At 34.8% G+C, this 14,655-nt stretch overlaps 1 protein-coding gene across 3 annotated transcripts in view; it reads right to left on the bottom strand.

Annotated features, from left to right (window-relative positions):
* The window catches only part of Ralgps2 (Ral GEF with PH domain and SH3 binding motif 2), a 168,687-nt gene that overhangs the window by 31,855 nt on the left and 122,177 nt on the right, over window positions 1-14,655 (bottom strand). For 2 of the 3 annotated variants that reach the window (XM_078022374.1, XM_078022375.1), the window contains exons 9-12: window positions 7,620-7,757; window positions 6,082-6,172; window positions 1,868-1,935; window positions 165-300 (exon numbers count right to left, since the gene is read on the bottom strand). In XM_078022374.1, coding sequence (XP_077878500.1) covers window positions 165-300; window positions 1,868-1,935; window positions 6,082-6,172; window positions 7,620-7,757 — 433 coding nt within the window. The remainder of the gene's footprint in view (window positions 1-164; window positions 301-1,867; window positions 1,936-6,081; window positions 6,173-7,619; window positions 7,758-14,655) is intronic. The other variant, XM_078022376.1, reaches the window with a different exon arrangement.

The raw sequence follows: 14,655 nt of genomic DNA, 5'->3' as shown, positions 1-14,655 counted from the left end.
AATAAGATGTTTTATTTAATCAGAAAGACTAGTATTATTAAAACAAAAAAACCCACAACCCAAAAACTATGCAAGGACATTATTTTCTGTTCCACTAATAAATAGGAAATAAATTCAACTATAAATAACTTAAAAAACTGAAAGATAAGATAAAGAATGCTGACTTATAACCCAAGCTGTGGCACTTCCTGTGTCCATGTGGAATCAGATTCCGGGGGGAGGGGGGTGTCTGTGGCAGCAAGGCTCCCTCAGCAGCTACACTTTTTCTTCCACTCTGGGGTGATGCTCCTACTTCAGGACCTACGGGTTCAATTAAAAGAGAGAGGGGGAGAAAATTTTCATATTTTCAAATAGTTTCAAAGGATTACTTTATTTTTATTCCCTTGGTTTATAAAAAGAGATTTAAATTTTAATATAATGTTAGTTCTATACTGACTTGAACATGAGAAATATTTATTTTCTAAATTCTAAAACATGGAATCACAAACCATATAAAAATCCATTAGTTTCCATCTTGCTTTGATTAAGTAGAAGCAGTGTAAATAATTCCTCCACTTACAATGCAAGAAGCAGAATTAGAAGAGATTAGATTGGAATCTCACTTCACAGACAAAATCTGCACTTAATGCCCAGGTTGTGAGTCCCAGGTTCAGTGCTTTTTATTTTTATACATTGCTTCTTTGCTCATTGTTTCAGTTTCCTCTTAGAATGCATTCAAGTTAGAAATTATACTCCTTCACTGACACTTTGCTTGAGTTTATGGGAATAAAAAACTACTCAGAAGCACACAGATCTCCAAAATATTACTTTAAGAATTAAAAGAAATAAAAAACAATAGAAGAGAGATCAGCAGAACAAGTGGGTGGGCAGGGGCAGAAAAGAAGGGAGGGAAAAGGAAGGTCCTGGGGAAGGAGATTGAGGGAATTATGTATATATTCAAATACGGCACAATAAATCTGCTATTAAATATAACTATAATGTATGAATAAAATTTTTTAAGAAAGGAATTTAAAGAAGCAAATTTAAGGGCTGGGGTTATGGCTCAGTGGTAGAGCACTCATCTAGCAAAGTGTGAGGTCCTGGGTTTGATCCTCAGCACCACATAAAAATAAATAAAATAAAGGTATTGTGTCCAACTACAACTAAAAAATAAGTATTAAAAAAAAGAAAATTTAAGAGATCAAACTGATTGTGCTCTCTCCCAGATACTGTCACAACTTGTTCCCTTACTTCTTCACATCATGTTAGATGGGACTTCGAATATTCTTAGAATATACAACAGAAAGCTTGTATGAAAGACTGCACTGGCAATTCTTTAAAAGGTACTTATCAGGTTGGGGACATAGCTCAGAAGTGGAGTGTTTGCCTAGGAGGTATAAAGCTTTGGGTTCAATTCCCAGAATCTCCCCCACCTCCAAAAAAAGGCTCTTATTAATTATTTCTTAATAGTGAGTGGTTTAATGTTTTTTAAAAATTATTTGTGGTACCAATAATATCCCTATTGTAAGAAAACAGGTAAAGTAGGGTATATTTGGATACTTGGCCCAGTAATCAAGTAAACTTAAAAAACAATTAAAAAAAGAATATTATATTCTTAAATTCTTGCCTATTTTTTCTGTTGTATCTGTTTTTCTTGATTATGTAACATTTATTTGTGTATTACTGACAAAATACAAGTAACTTTTTAATTAAAAAAAAAAACAAGAGAAAAAAAACTGACAAGAAAGACTGATGGGTTTTATTCCCCAAAGCATTTTTTTTCTCATGCATTACAAGATTGCTAAGTATTTATTTGCTCTGGGGTTTATTCTTTCCTATCACGTATTCTGATTTATTATTTGGTAAAGACAGAAAGCAACACACTAACCTACTAAGTCTTCCCTGGAAGCAGCAGAACGTGGTGTGCTTGTACCTGGTTCTATCTTCAATGAGAGCCTGAATTTTAAAAACACAAAACACATGGAATGATTAACATTTGACAACATAATATGAATATATTTTCCCAGAAAAAAAAACTTAAAAAAAAATTTTAAAAATATTTTTTAGTTGTCAGTGGATCTTTATTTATTTATATGCAGTGCTGAGAATCAAACCCAGTATCTCACACATGCTCTACCACTGAGCCACAACCCCAGCCCTCTAAAAATGTTTTTATAAATTTGTCTGAGCTGCATATTTTTCTTCCAGAGCAACCCTAAACTAAGATGTTAGATTCCTATCTCTCTCATCCAAAGTTGATCTTACAGTTATTCCAGGAAATATTAGGGAGAAGAAAAACATTAAAATGTTATATACACATATATTTATATATATTTTTATAATTAAAATTTATTATAAATGGATTTAATACCTTTATTTATTATTTATCTATTTATTTATTTTATGTGGTGCTGAGGATCAAACTCAGTGCCTCATGCAAGCTCAGCAAGCATTCTACCACTGAGCTACAATGACAGCCACAAAATGTTATATTTAAAAACACAAATGTCTCCCTAACATCCCAAAGGTGCCACTAAATTAAGAATCTTCACATGTAGTATTAATATATGATGCAAATTATTTCTAGCATCAACTTATCAAAAGAATATACAAAGAAAAAGGCTGTTTGCAAAATTCCTAGTAAGTCCATGTCCTAAATAAAGTTTCTTATTAGTCTTTGTTTTAAAAATATTTTTTTAGTTATAGATGGACACAATAATTTTATTTTATTTATTTATCTTTTTATGTGGTGCTGAGGCTTGAACTCAGGGCCTCACACATGCTAGGCTCTACCACTGAGCCATAATCCCAACCCTTTTACGTCTTTGAATTCTACTTAGGATAATATATCCAGTTTTGAATTTCATAGCAGAAGAAATTATGATTTCTATCAGTGGAGGCAATTTTGGGAAACAGAATACCAAAAATGGTAGAAAATGCTTTGTTATAATAAATGAAGTCTAATATTACTAAGACTTTGAAAATTAATAAAGACCATTTAGATTCTATTGATTGGAATTTCACAATGATAAACAAATCTAATGTAGGCTCTTATTTTAAGTAATTATTTCCTTGATAACCTGGGAGGGAATTAAAGATGATTATATTCCAAATATCTGACAATGTAAAATGAACATATTAACTAGATGAATGATTAACCAGAACTCTCTGCTCCTTTTCTTTTCTTAGGGTAGTTCGTTTATTCAGGTACAAACTATACTGTATTCATTCATCTGACAAATATTTACTGAACACCTGCTTTGTGTTAGGCACTGTGCTCAGCAGTATTATGTAAAAGGGAGAAGGCAGATGTGGTATCCCTGCCCTCTGAAGCTTACAGTACAGTAAGTGAAAGACAAAGAAGTAAACAAAACCACCACAATTTCCTAACCCAGTGCCAAAGCAGAAAGAACAAAGGGGAGCTTCCTGGCGAATCACACTGCTATCTGTAGGAGCTGATAAATGACAGCTGTATACAAAGCAGAAGCATCTTAAAGGCCACAGTAGTGACTGCTACTCTGTTGCTTAAAATATCATCAAAGCACCATAAACTAAGTGATGCCAATTCATCAAGAAAAGATAATGCCCGGTATTAAAATTAAACAGATTTTCACCCTGTCTAAAAGATATGTGTGTAATGTGTATACTTACACTGGCTATTTAGATGAAGTAGTGAAAAACAAAGGTCTTTAAATAAATGAAGTCTTTTTAAATATACTTAAATATACTTCATCATAAAAATCATTTTTAACTAATAATTTTAATGGCTCTTAAAATTCTCTTAACTCTCAACATTTAATTAGTAGGCTGATGCAATATAATTTGATTTTCAGAAAAACAATGTATCTTTCTCCAGTCTCTCATAAGATGTCCCAACACCACCAAATGACCTGAGTTCCCTAAGCAGTTTCTTGCTCCATCTTCCTGCTCATTCTATCCCTAGAGTATCTCTTGTCCCTCCATGTGCTGCCACTCACCTGTTAAGTGCAGCCTCAGGTGACACTGTCTCCTGCAGCTATCCATGTTTCTATTCCCTTTACTTTTCTTTTAAAGTTGGGTCAGGTGTCCCCTTATCTATGCTGCTGTAGCATCCTGGGCATAGCTCTACTATAGTACTGTTTCAATGTTCTGAAATCATCTGTTTTAGATGCATTAGACTGAGCTTCTCGAGGGCAAGAACATCCTTTTTATAATCCCAGCAACTGACATAGTAATCAGACCATAGCAAATGCTTCATCAATATTTGTTAAATTCATATAATGAGAAGGCTGTTCTTGTTCTGGTCACTCATAAAAACAAAAGTTAACATAACAGCATCAGGCTTCCTACAAATATGAAGGTATACACATCAGCTCTGGGCAGTCAGAACTACTTAATAGTGCCAATGGCTAAGTCTATCTTTTCAACAAAATAAAAATTTGAATAAATATCACACTTTTACTGATGTCAGTAAAAATTTACCATCTTTATAATTGTGCAAAATTTTCTGAGAATTCATTTCCACTTTTTAAAAATCTAGGTTTCTTGAGATAAAGAAAATTTTAATAGATACTCAAAGTTTCAGTTTTAAGACAACTATTCTACAGCTCATTGGACAAATTGTTAAGTGTTTATTACGTACAAGTTCTATGTTAGTAACGAAAGAGAGATGGAAAAAACAGTGGAAAAAATAAAAAAGACACAGATGATTGAACTCAAGAAACTTACAACCTAGCACAACAGATTTGTGAAACAAACTCCAGACTTAAAAAACTGACCTCATATATTTTCAAATGAGTTACTATGTAAAAAAGCCTTTTGTAAAATGAAATTTGGTGTGGGACTAAAAAATGATAGTATTATGGTGTGTGTACAGGGGTTGGGGAAGATGGTAATAAAGGTATTTCTGAGCATTAATGATACTTTTAATAAATACCCAGAATTTCAGCTTTCAATGGGACTAATTCTATCGAAGTTAAGCAAAGGTTGGGCATGGTGATGTGCACTTACAGTCCCACTCAAGAGGCAGGAGGATCACTTGAATTTAGAAACAGCCTTGGCAATATAGCTGGATCCTGCCTCTATTGAAAAATTAAAAAAGAAAAAAAGAGCTAGGCAAAAAGAAGAAAAAAAAATATATGTATTTAAGTTAACAAATGAAGCTAAAGGAAAAATGAGAAGCCACTATAGAAATAAGCTCTTAATCCTTCCATCCTTTAAAAAGCAGGTATGATGTAAAGTAGTATCACTGAAAAGTGTAATGGAATAGCAATTTAAAAATTCCCATCCTTGGGAAACACAGTGGATGGTAAGGAGAGAGGAAAAGGCATCAGGTCTTTGCAAGGGGAGTTTTTAAAGTTTTCATAAAGTACTTGCTATGATAAAGAGAAAAGTTCTATATTGGAGCAACTCATCAATAATCTAGAGGTAAGGTTCAATAATCTCTCAATCCATGAAAACTGGAAACAAACTCTAAGATGTGTCCAAAAATAACTGTTAAAAAGAGTCTTTTGCGGGTAGGGTTGTGGCTCGCCTAGCATGCATGAGACACTTGGGTTTGACCCTCAACACCACATAAAAATAAAATAAAGGTATTGTGTTGGGCTGGGGTTGTGGCTCAGTGGTAGAGTGCTTGCCTATGCATGAGGCACTGGGTTCAAACTCCAGCACCACATAAAAAAACTAAACAAAATAAAGGTATTGTGTCCATTTACAACTAAAAATATTGGGGAAAAAAAAGATATTGTGTCCACCTACAACTAAAAAATATATTTTAAAAAAGGAATAATGATTTTTCTATTTTGTAGACTGTTTAATTTTTCTATTAAAAGATCAATTTCCATTAAGATTCAATGATTGAAGATACCAAAAGGAAGAAATTAAAAATCTGAATTATTAAACCTCAGCTCTCTACAACTTGAGAAGGATAAAATACTTTTTAATAAAGGAACAGATCAGGTATTTGTATAATGGTTCAATCATACCACGTGATTAAAAGGAAATATAAGCACCTTTACTACTGTTAACATACCACTAGATTGTGGGATTTAGATATTTAAATAGATGGGGATGGAAGTGTAGAGAACAGGGCAAAGTACAAATTCATTCTGAAGATCAACTTACTTGTAATTATCATCTTCCACAAACTTTTGTAGTTCCTCTATATATTGAACAGAGTTCAGGTATTTTTGAACATGAGGCAACATGGGAATATCTAGGCAAAAGGTGATAAGTAATTATCAGATAAAGTATATCTTAAGGAGAACTCTCAATATTAAGCTAAGAAAAATAATTAAAGGTAAACTAAGTCCATATGGCATCAAAATTAAAATTAATTCTAGAAGGACATTATTGAGATTAACTTTATTTAAAATAACACCGAAGATAATTTGGGTGGGAGGTACCGAAGATAATTTAGAAAGCTGTAGGTGCACGTTGCTTATATAGAAAACAGCTCCAATTACAAAGCCCCACATATTTGAGAAATTTCATGGAAAATAATCAGAGACTTCACTGTTTTACATATAATGCCTCAACTCAATGCACAAAGTGAAGGCAGTTATTTTTTAAAAAACTTGGCTTCCATTTATAAATGTGTCTCCCACTCCTATTATAAATTTCAAGTAAGACTAAGTTAACATTACAATGTAGTGTTATGTTTAAAATCAAAAATGGGGAAAAGAACAGAATAAAGGATTATTTCACTTTCAGTAAGATCCTATTACCCTCTCTCCAATCCACTATCCCTTTTAAGAAGCTTTTGAGGTTTTCTTAAAAGTAGAGATGTATATATGCAAAGTTAGCTTTAAAACACATTTATTTAAAATAAAATAATGTAAACTTTTACAACTTTATTATTTTACTTATTTTTTAATGTGGTGCTGAAGATGGAACCAGTGCATTATACATTCGAGGCCAGTGCTTTACCAATGAGCCCTAGCCCCAGCCTGACACATTATTTTTAATACCATAAAAATTATGCATCAACAATCTAACTTTATTCCCTATCAAAATAAAAACATTCAAACATTTTCTTAAAATTCTCCTTTCTAATCATTTAGGCTTATTTATTATTAGTCTGTCTTACATCATTCCATAAAATACACCTTGAACAAAATTGTTTGTTTACTCAATATCTGACTTAAGAAAGCTAATAATAATAACAGTTCCTAACTGTTATTAGGAACAATGGTCTTAGCCACTTTCCTAATTGGGAAACATATCAACTATTTATAGACTGCAGAGAGCAAATGAGATCAAGACAATAGAAAATAATTTTGTGAATTTTCATAAAGGGCTAGAATAACTGTGAAGTGGTAATATTACTTATTGCCCCTGTGCTTTGTTAGCAGAAAAGCAAAAAGATTTAAAAAAGTGAAAGATCAAACACTAAATTCTCCAATTCTTTAAGAACAATCTTGAAAAGGACAGGGGGAATAGCTCATTTGTAAGGAATCCCTGGGTTCAATGCCCGGGTGAATATGGAAGTGGTTACATAGTAAATGGACAAACAAAAGAACTCTTATTTTCCTTTATGTTATAGTGGAGATGAGAAATTGATGCTCCCTGCTGCATGAGAAGTGGTCATCAATGTGTCAGTGAATCAGTGGAATCACACAGCACAGTAAGGGCTTAGACAGAACTGTTCCCCAGAAACTTACCATATTCACAGGACTGCTGTAAATCAGAAATTATTCGAAGGATGTTATTCATTAAATTTGATCTTTGCTCATTTTCTAGAATGCTGCCAGTTGATGGGTATGCCGAATCAATGTATGTTAAATCTGACAAATAGATACCTGAAACAAAATTTTGGATAAATTGATATGCTAGCGTGGAAAAGTGTTAGAGTCTATAAACAAGTCTGGATGGCGCCTGGCAAAATGCCAGAGGGAGTGGTTTGTGAAGTAATGCCAGCGAGCCATTAAGTGTGGAGATTCCTTATTGGTTGACTGCTGTATCGAGTTTATGTTAATTAAGATAAGCTGTGTGGAATGTATAAATACTGCTCCTGTCCTACAATAAACGGCTCCCTCTCCTGCTGTATCAATCTACACAAGTTGTTTGTCCCCCCCCCCCCCCCACGTTATTTTGCTGCAGACGGGCTGCGGCAGAAAAGCATAACAGAGGGAGGGAAGAAGCTAGTTTATAGATTTCAATATATGCCATACTTAGAATATACTGTTATTAACATAACAACAATGGGACCACCTGGGACTTGTATGTCCATAAAGTTGGAGTCAGACATGCATATAATATCTTCTTTGTAAACGTCTTCCTATGATACATTTTTTATGTATGGTTTAAAGTTGCAACTAAAAACTCCAGCATGGATAGGACTTAATGGAAAGAAGTTGAGCTCCTGAACAGGCTCTGCCAATGACTAAGTTTTCTTAAATAGGAGAGAAATGGTTTTCTTAAATAGGAGAAAGTCATTTCAATGTCCGAACCTCAGTTTTTACATTTACACAACCATTACATATTTTTGAAGTTTCCTTATGGTCTGAAGAAGTTACCTTGGCCAGCCTGGTTGGTGCTTTGCATAGGGAAGTTATTTAATATCAGTCTTTTACTCCTACCTTAAGTTGATATACCATTATCCAGGTCTTAACCACCTTGAAAATTGTCCCCATCAGGTAGAAACATCTTAAGTTTCAAAGATCGACATTTTGATTTCTGAAAGTGTTTATGCAAATACAAATCAGCTTTCCCACCTTTCCATGTTCTCTGTACCAATAAAAATAATACATATCCCAAAATAATTTGGTTTCATTAGTCCCAAACATGGAAGGTCACTCATTAAAAATATTTCCTAAGAGTTTACCATGCACATGTAGAATGTATAAGACAACTATAGCTGAAGAGAAAAAATACATACTTCCCTAACTTTTACCTTACTATTTCACTTTCATAAATTTTCAGGGAAAATGCAACCAAACTTTCAAAACCTAATGCCCTCTATATAAGCCCTGTTTTTTCCCCCACCTCAGGTGTTTTCTAGACACATCTCTGCCCATTCAAAATCTTACATATCCAACTATTCTCTAGTTTTCTCACACATTTCAAGAAATATTTAGAATCTGTCTAGTTTTTATAGATGAAGAGCCTGAAAAACACAGTTATTAAAAGGATATGTCTAATGTCACGCAACCTGTTAGTGACAAGAGTTAGATCTCAGAAGTTTCACTTGCAGCCTAGATTAAAAAACAAACAAACAAACAACAACAACAAGAAAAAACACATACTAAACTGGGTGCAGAAGGTTCATGCCTATGAATCCCATTGCTCAGTAGAGTGAGGTAGGAGGATTCCAAGTTCATGGCCAGCATAGGCAACTTAGCAAGACCAGATCTCAAAAAATACAAGGGATGGGGATATAGCTCAGTAGTAGAATATCCATAGGTTCAATCGCCAGTATTAAAAAACAATTGCACTCTATTAAAAACTTATGCATTATTTATACTATTTTCTTAGTAACTTTTATGACTTCATAATATCTTCAGTTGTTTAAATTTTCTCATCTGTTGAAGTTTATAAACTTGTTTAAGGCAGTTGCTCTTTTTAATTTTTGTAGTTGTAGATGGACAGCATGCCTTTATTTGTTTCATTTTTTTGTGGTGCTAAGGATTGAACCCAGTGCCTCACAGATGCTAAGCAAGTGCCCTGCCACTGAGCCCAACCCCAGACCCAGCTCCAGCTCCAGTTGCTCTATCTTGCACTCTCAGAAAATCCTGGTTAATGTTTTAACTACAGGTGGTATTTAATACAAGGTAACAGGTTGGCATCTTTGCACCATTCATCTTCCCTGAGTAACTCTTTATAGAATGTTTTAAGTCACCTGGAAATACTATTTTCCCCTGTCTTCAAATGATCTACTTTCTGGATCTTTCTGACTTCCTCCAATCTCAGAGAAGAATCCCCTTGTCTTCTTTTTAAATATGAGCTGAGATTTTGAATGTGAATGTGAATAACTATTGTCTCCTTCCAAATACCACTGCTCTCTCTGCTCTTAGTTGCTCCAATCTGCCTCCTTTCCCAGAGCCAACACATACATAGTTCTCTCCTATTTAAGAAAACAAAAACCAAAGCAACCCTTCCTTCAAATCTGGTCCCATCCTCAAGAAAGGAACCTTCCTATATCCCCTCAATAAAAATCTTGAAAGAGAAACACAGAACAGCATACTTATTATTTTATTTTCTATTTTAATGTAATATTTGATGCACAAAGTTTACATGGGTCAGAAAAAATTGTGAAAAACTTTGAAATGGGCAAAAAAGATTACTAAGTATCCTTATGTTCAGTGCATCATTTTGGCCCTACATGTTGCTGAAGCCCAGTAATAATACAAATTGTTTTCTTTTTTTTTTTTTTTTTTTTTAGTAATAATACAAATTCTTGACCCAAACAATGCCAATGAATTATGTCCAATGGGATATAACTATTGCCCTTGGATACTGACCAATTCTGCAACTAACCAATTCAGCATTCCTAACTTTTACATGTGCTATTAACTTTGAAGCATCCCTTGAAATGGTTTCATCTTCCTGATTCCCTTATAAACTTAATGACTTAAAATTTTTTGACACATATTGATTTGGCATTTGTGAGAGAATCATAAATTTATCTTTAAAACAATTCATTAATGTTTGTCAAAGACTACAATTTAAGAATCATAGCATCCCTAAGGAGAGCGAAAATGTTCCTTAAGGAAATAACATAGGATGTTAGCACATGTACCTCAGTAATAGCAGTAAAAGATACATTAAAAGTGGCTGGGATCAGTGGCCTCTGTAATCCCAGTAGCTTGGGAGGCTGAGGCAGGAGGATCTTGAGTTCAAAGCCAGCCTCAGAAATGTAGTGAGGCACTTAGCAATTCAGCGAGATCATCTTAAATAAAATATAAAAAAGAGGGGCTGAAGTTGTGGCTCAGTGGTAGAGAGCTAGCCTGGCATGTGTGAAGCAATGGGTTTGATTCTCAGTACCACATATAAATAATGAATAACATAAAGGTCCATCAGCATCTAAAAAAAATTTAAAAAATATATGCATATAAATAAAGGCTGGAGATGTGGCACAGTGGTTCAAGTACCAGTGGGTTTAATCCTCAGTATAGTAGTAATACATTAAAAGTAACACGAAACAAATTAAAGCCAAGTTTTATTCACAAAAGTTCTATGCAAAAAAAGGTCATTCATACCAGGAGGATCCAAGTTTGAGGCCAGCCCCAACAATTTAGCAAGGCCCTCAGCAACTTAGTAAGACCCTGTTTCAAAATAAAAAGTTAAAATGGGCTGGTGATGTAGCTCAGTGGCAAAGTGCCCTTGGGCTCAATCCCCAGTAGCAAAACACACACACACACACACACACACACACACACACACACACACACCCCATTCCCTACTGATGACATCCGAGAGGCAGCTTCGAGGTAGAAGGGCACTTAATGGGCCAAGTCTCACCATTCTTCACTAAATCCAGATGATAATAGCCACTGCTGCATGTGAGGATTATTTCAAAAGTGTTTACCTGGGCGTGATGGCACATGCCTGTAATCCCAGTGGTGCAGTAGGCTGAGGCAAGAGGATCATGAGTTCAAAGCCAGCCTCAGCAAATAGGAAGGAGCTAAGCAATTCAGTGAGACCCTGTCTCTAAATAAAATACAAGATAGGGCTGGGGATGTGGCCCAGTGGTCGTGTGCCCCTGACTTCAATACCGGGTACCAAAAATAAAACAAGTGTTTATTCTAAATTGATGTGTTTAAATAAAATATGGCTTTATAAAAAAGGAACCAGAATATTATCAGTACTGTTCCATCTACCTATATGCTCCTTCCTTCCAAAAGTTACCACTATTCTCAAGATTCCCCTTTGCCCCAACACAAGCCTGTATCCCCCCACGATATACAATTTACATTTGCTTATCTTTGAATTAAAAAAAATCATTTTATGTGTGATTAAAATTGAATATTTGTATAGTCATAAAATGGTATTTTCTAAGTAATTTATAAACATTTAAAAGATAATTTTTTAAAAATATGGTTTGTTATTGCTGTCTCACTTTTTTATTACTATTGTTTCTGCTATTAAATACACCTGTAATTTCTTATATTGAGAATAAACCAATTTGTGACTGTATCACAATTTGCTTACTAATTTTACCTGACAGACTTCTGAATTGCTTTCCTCCTTCCTCCATGTTGCCACAGACACCTATGCGCCTCTCATGCACATGTGCAGAATTTCCCTCCAAGCCTCCCACTACCAGAACTGCTAAGGCTCAGAGGTCTATTAATATTGAACTTTACAAGATGATACCAACATTACTTTTCAAAGCTTTACCAATTCATGCTACCACTGACAATACGTTTCTATTGATTCATATCTATGCAAACATTTGGTATTATTAATCTGCCAATCTTATCAGTATAAAATGGTATCTTAATGGTGTCTTTTCATTTCTCATTCATTTCTATGTTTTAGTACACTGTGGATACTGATCCATTTGTTAGTTAAATTTTATCCAATTATTTCTTAACCCACTAAATAACTTGAACTATCTATCATGCTTCTAAAATTTATTTTGGCAAATCCATTAATGACTTCCTTATTCTAAATCTAACATCTCTTTGGTCTCCTCCTCCTACCTCATCTCTCTGCAGTATTTTAACCATTCCCTTCTCCTTGGTTTTTCCCAGCTTGAACTTTCCTAGACTCTTTTTTTTTGCTTTCATTCTTCTTTTTCTTCATGTTCCCTGGAAGTTTTATTTCCCATAGTTTGTCATTAAATCTTCTCATTTTACACGTACTTGCTCTGTGAAATCTTGGTTCTACAGCTTCAGGTACTACCTAATTGCTGATGAAGTTCCAGGTCTCTGTACAGAACTGAATTCCCAATTTTCATTTTCAACTTAACAAGCCAAACCAACTATTATTTGTTCCTAAACATCTGCCATTTCAATTTCCTGTGTTGGTCAGTGATAGTACTTACTGCTCAAGTAAGAAAGTTCAAAATTGCTTAAATAAAAAGCATAGGAAGTATTTAACTATCTCATATTTTACCCAAACTAAATGGAGTGACTAAAATGTAATCACTGAATGACCAAGTAATGTATTATATGAAATACATCAGAGGCTAGAAGTTGGCAGCCCATCTGTCCTACTGTTTTTAAAATCAGGTAAAACATAGGAAAAATCTGAATGATTTTCTTTTCCTGAAAAATGACTTTAAAACACTGTTTCAGAATCCTTTATGGCCACCATTGAGGTATCTCTGAGAAGGGGCAGAACCCTTTAAGCTAATGGTAAGAATTCCTGTTCATTTAACCTTCATTTTCCTTTGTTATCTTACTTCTGGTGTTCTTCGTTTATTTATAACCTGCTTCATTCTTGTTTAAAGCATTTGCCTTTATTACGCCTTTAGTCTGCAATCCCTGTAAATACCTGTATGACATATAGGAAGAATCTGAAGAAACAACTTGGTAAAAGAGATAGAAACTAAACTCAGACTTTACTCCTGCCCCTTTCTTTTTTGGTACCAGGGACTGAACCCAGGGAGGGCCTGGTTCATGCTAGGCAAGTGTTCTATCCCTGAGCTACACCCCCCAGCCCCGGCACAGATTTTAAATAAAGAATGTAGACCTATAGGGGCTATGGGGAAGAGAAAAACAGAACAAGCTAAGGCAACAAGGCGGGGAGAGCACATGGTATGTACCTGAAGCAGGAGTCCAAAGGCTCTATCTAGAAGCAGCATTCAGCAACTGGGTAATCCAGTAGATGGTGGCATAATGCTTTGGTGTTAGGTTCAAATCCCACTTGTACTTCTCAGCACTAAGTACTAAGCCAAGTCACCTGAGCTGCCTGTTTTTGTTTCCCCAGCTATTGAATTACTTAACATTCCTTGCTTTAATGAAACACAATAGCATAGTTGGTACTCAATACTTATTAATTCCCTCCCCAGCACCCTGTTTTCATGTAGGAGAAACTGGGCCAGAAGACAGTGAAGTGATTTGTCTAAGTCCACACAGCTAGTGGGGAGCTGGAGCACCCTGTGTTTTACATTCAGCTCAGGGCTGTTTGTTTTTAAATGGCAGCACGTCAACTAATAACCAGAATAACCTTATTTAGACAAGAGTGGTCATTTTGCAGGAGAATGTGACATTATATAACTTCAGAATTTAAAAATATTAGGTTTCTGAAATTTCACTTATTTTTGGTAATTATAGAGAAGTTTTATCCTAAGAAACATTACACAGTAAAATATAACATATCACAACATGAAGTTTCTTATAAGTTTAAAATCTTCTGAAATGGCAATTTTTAAAGTAAAATGCTTAAAAATTCTTGTAGGCTATAAAGAACATTATTATTATTTAGGTGGCTGCCTCCTGGCAAATCCTAACCCCCTTTCTTTGTAACAAAAGCCAAACTCATCAGCCTGCAACTACTTCTAAAATGCAGTCGAGCACTACTTTTTCAGCAACTTAAAATCTCTCTGGCCAGCAGACTAAAATGTTTGTTTTATAATTGCCCGCTGAACTATAAAATGATAGTCTGTTTCCAGATGGTGCCCTTCCTTCAACCTGCACACAATCTCCCCTTGTTCAGAGCTACGCAACCTCCTGCTGATCCCACCACCCCCACCCCTATTTAAGGCTACAGAGAGGAAATCCTAAGGAGGAGGAGACTTTCCCTCCTAGT

This window comes from Ictidomys tridecemlineatus, chromosome 10 (genome assembly GCF_052094955.1).
Source record: "Ictidomys tridecemlineatus isolate mIctTri1 chromosome 10, mIctTri1.hap1, whole genome shotgun sequence".
Classification (NCBI taxonomy): domain Eukaryota; kingdom Metazoa; phylum Chordata; class Mammalia; order Rodentia; family Sciuridae; genus Ictidomys; species Ictidomys tridecemlineatus.
This window is presented reverse-complemented; position numbering and strand designations above follow the sequence as displayed.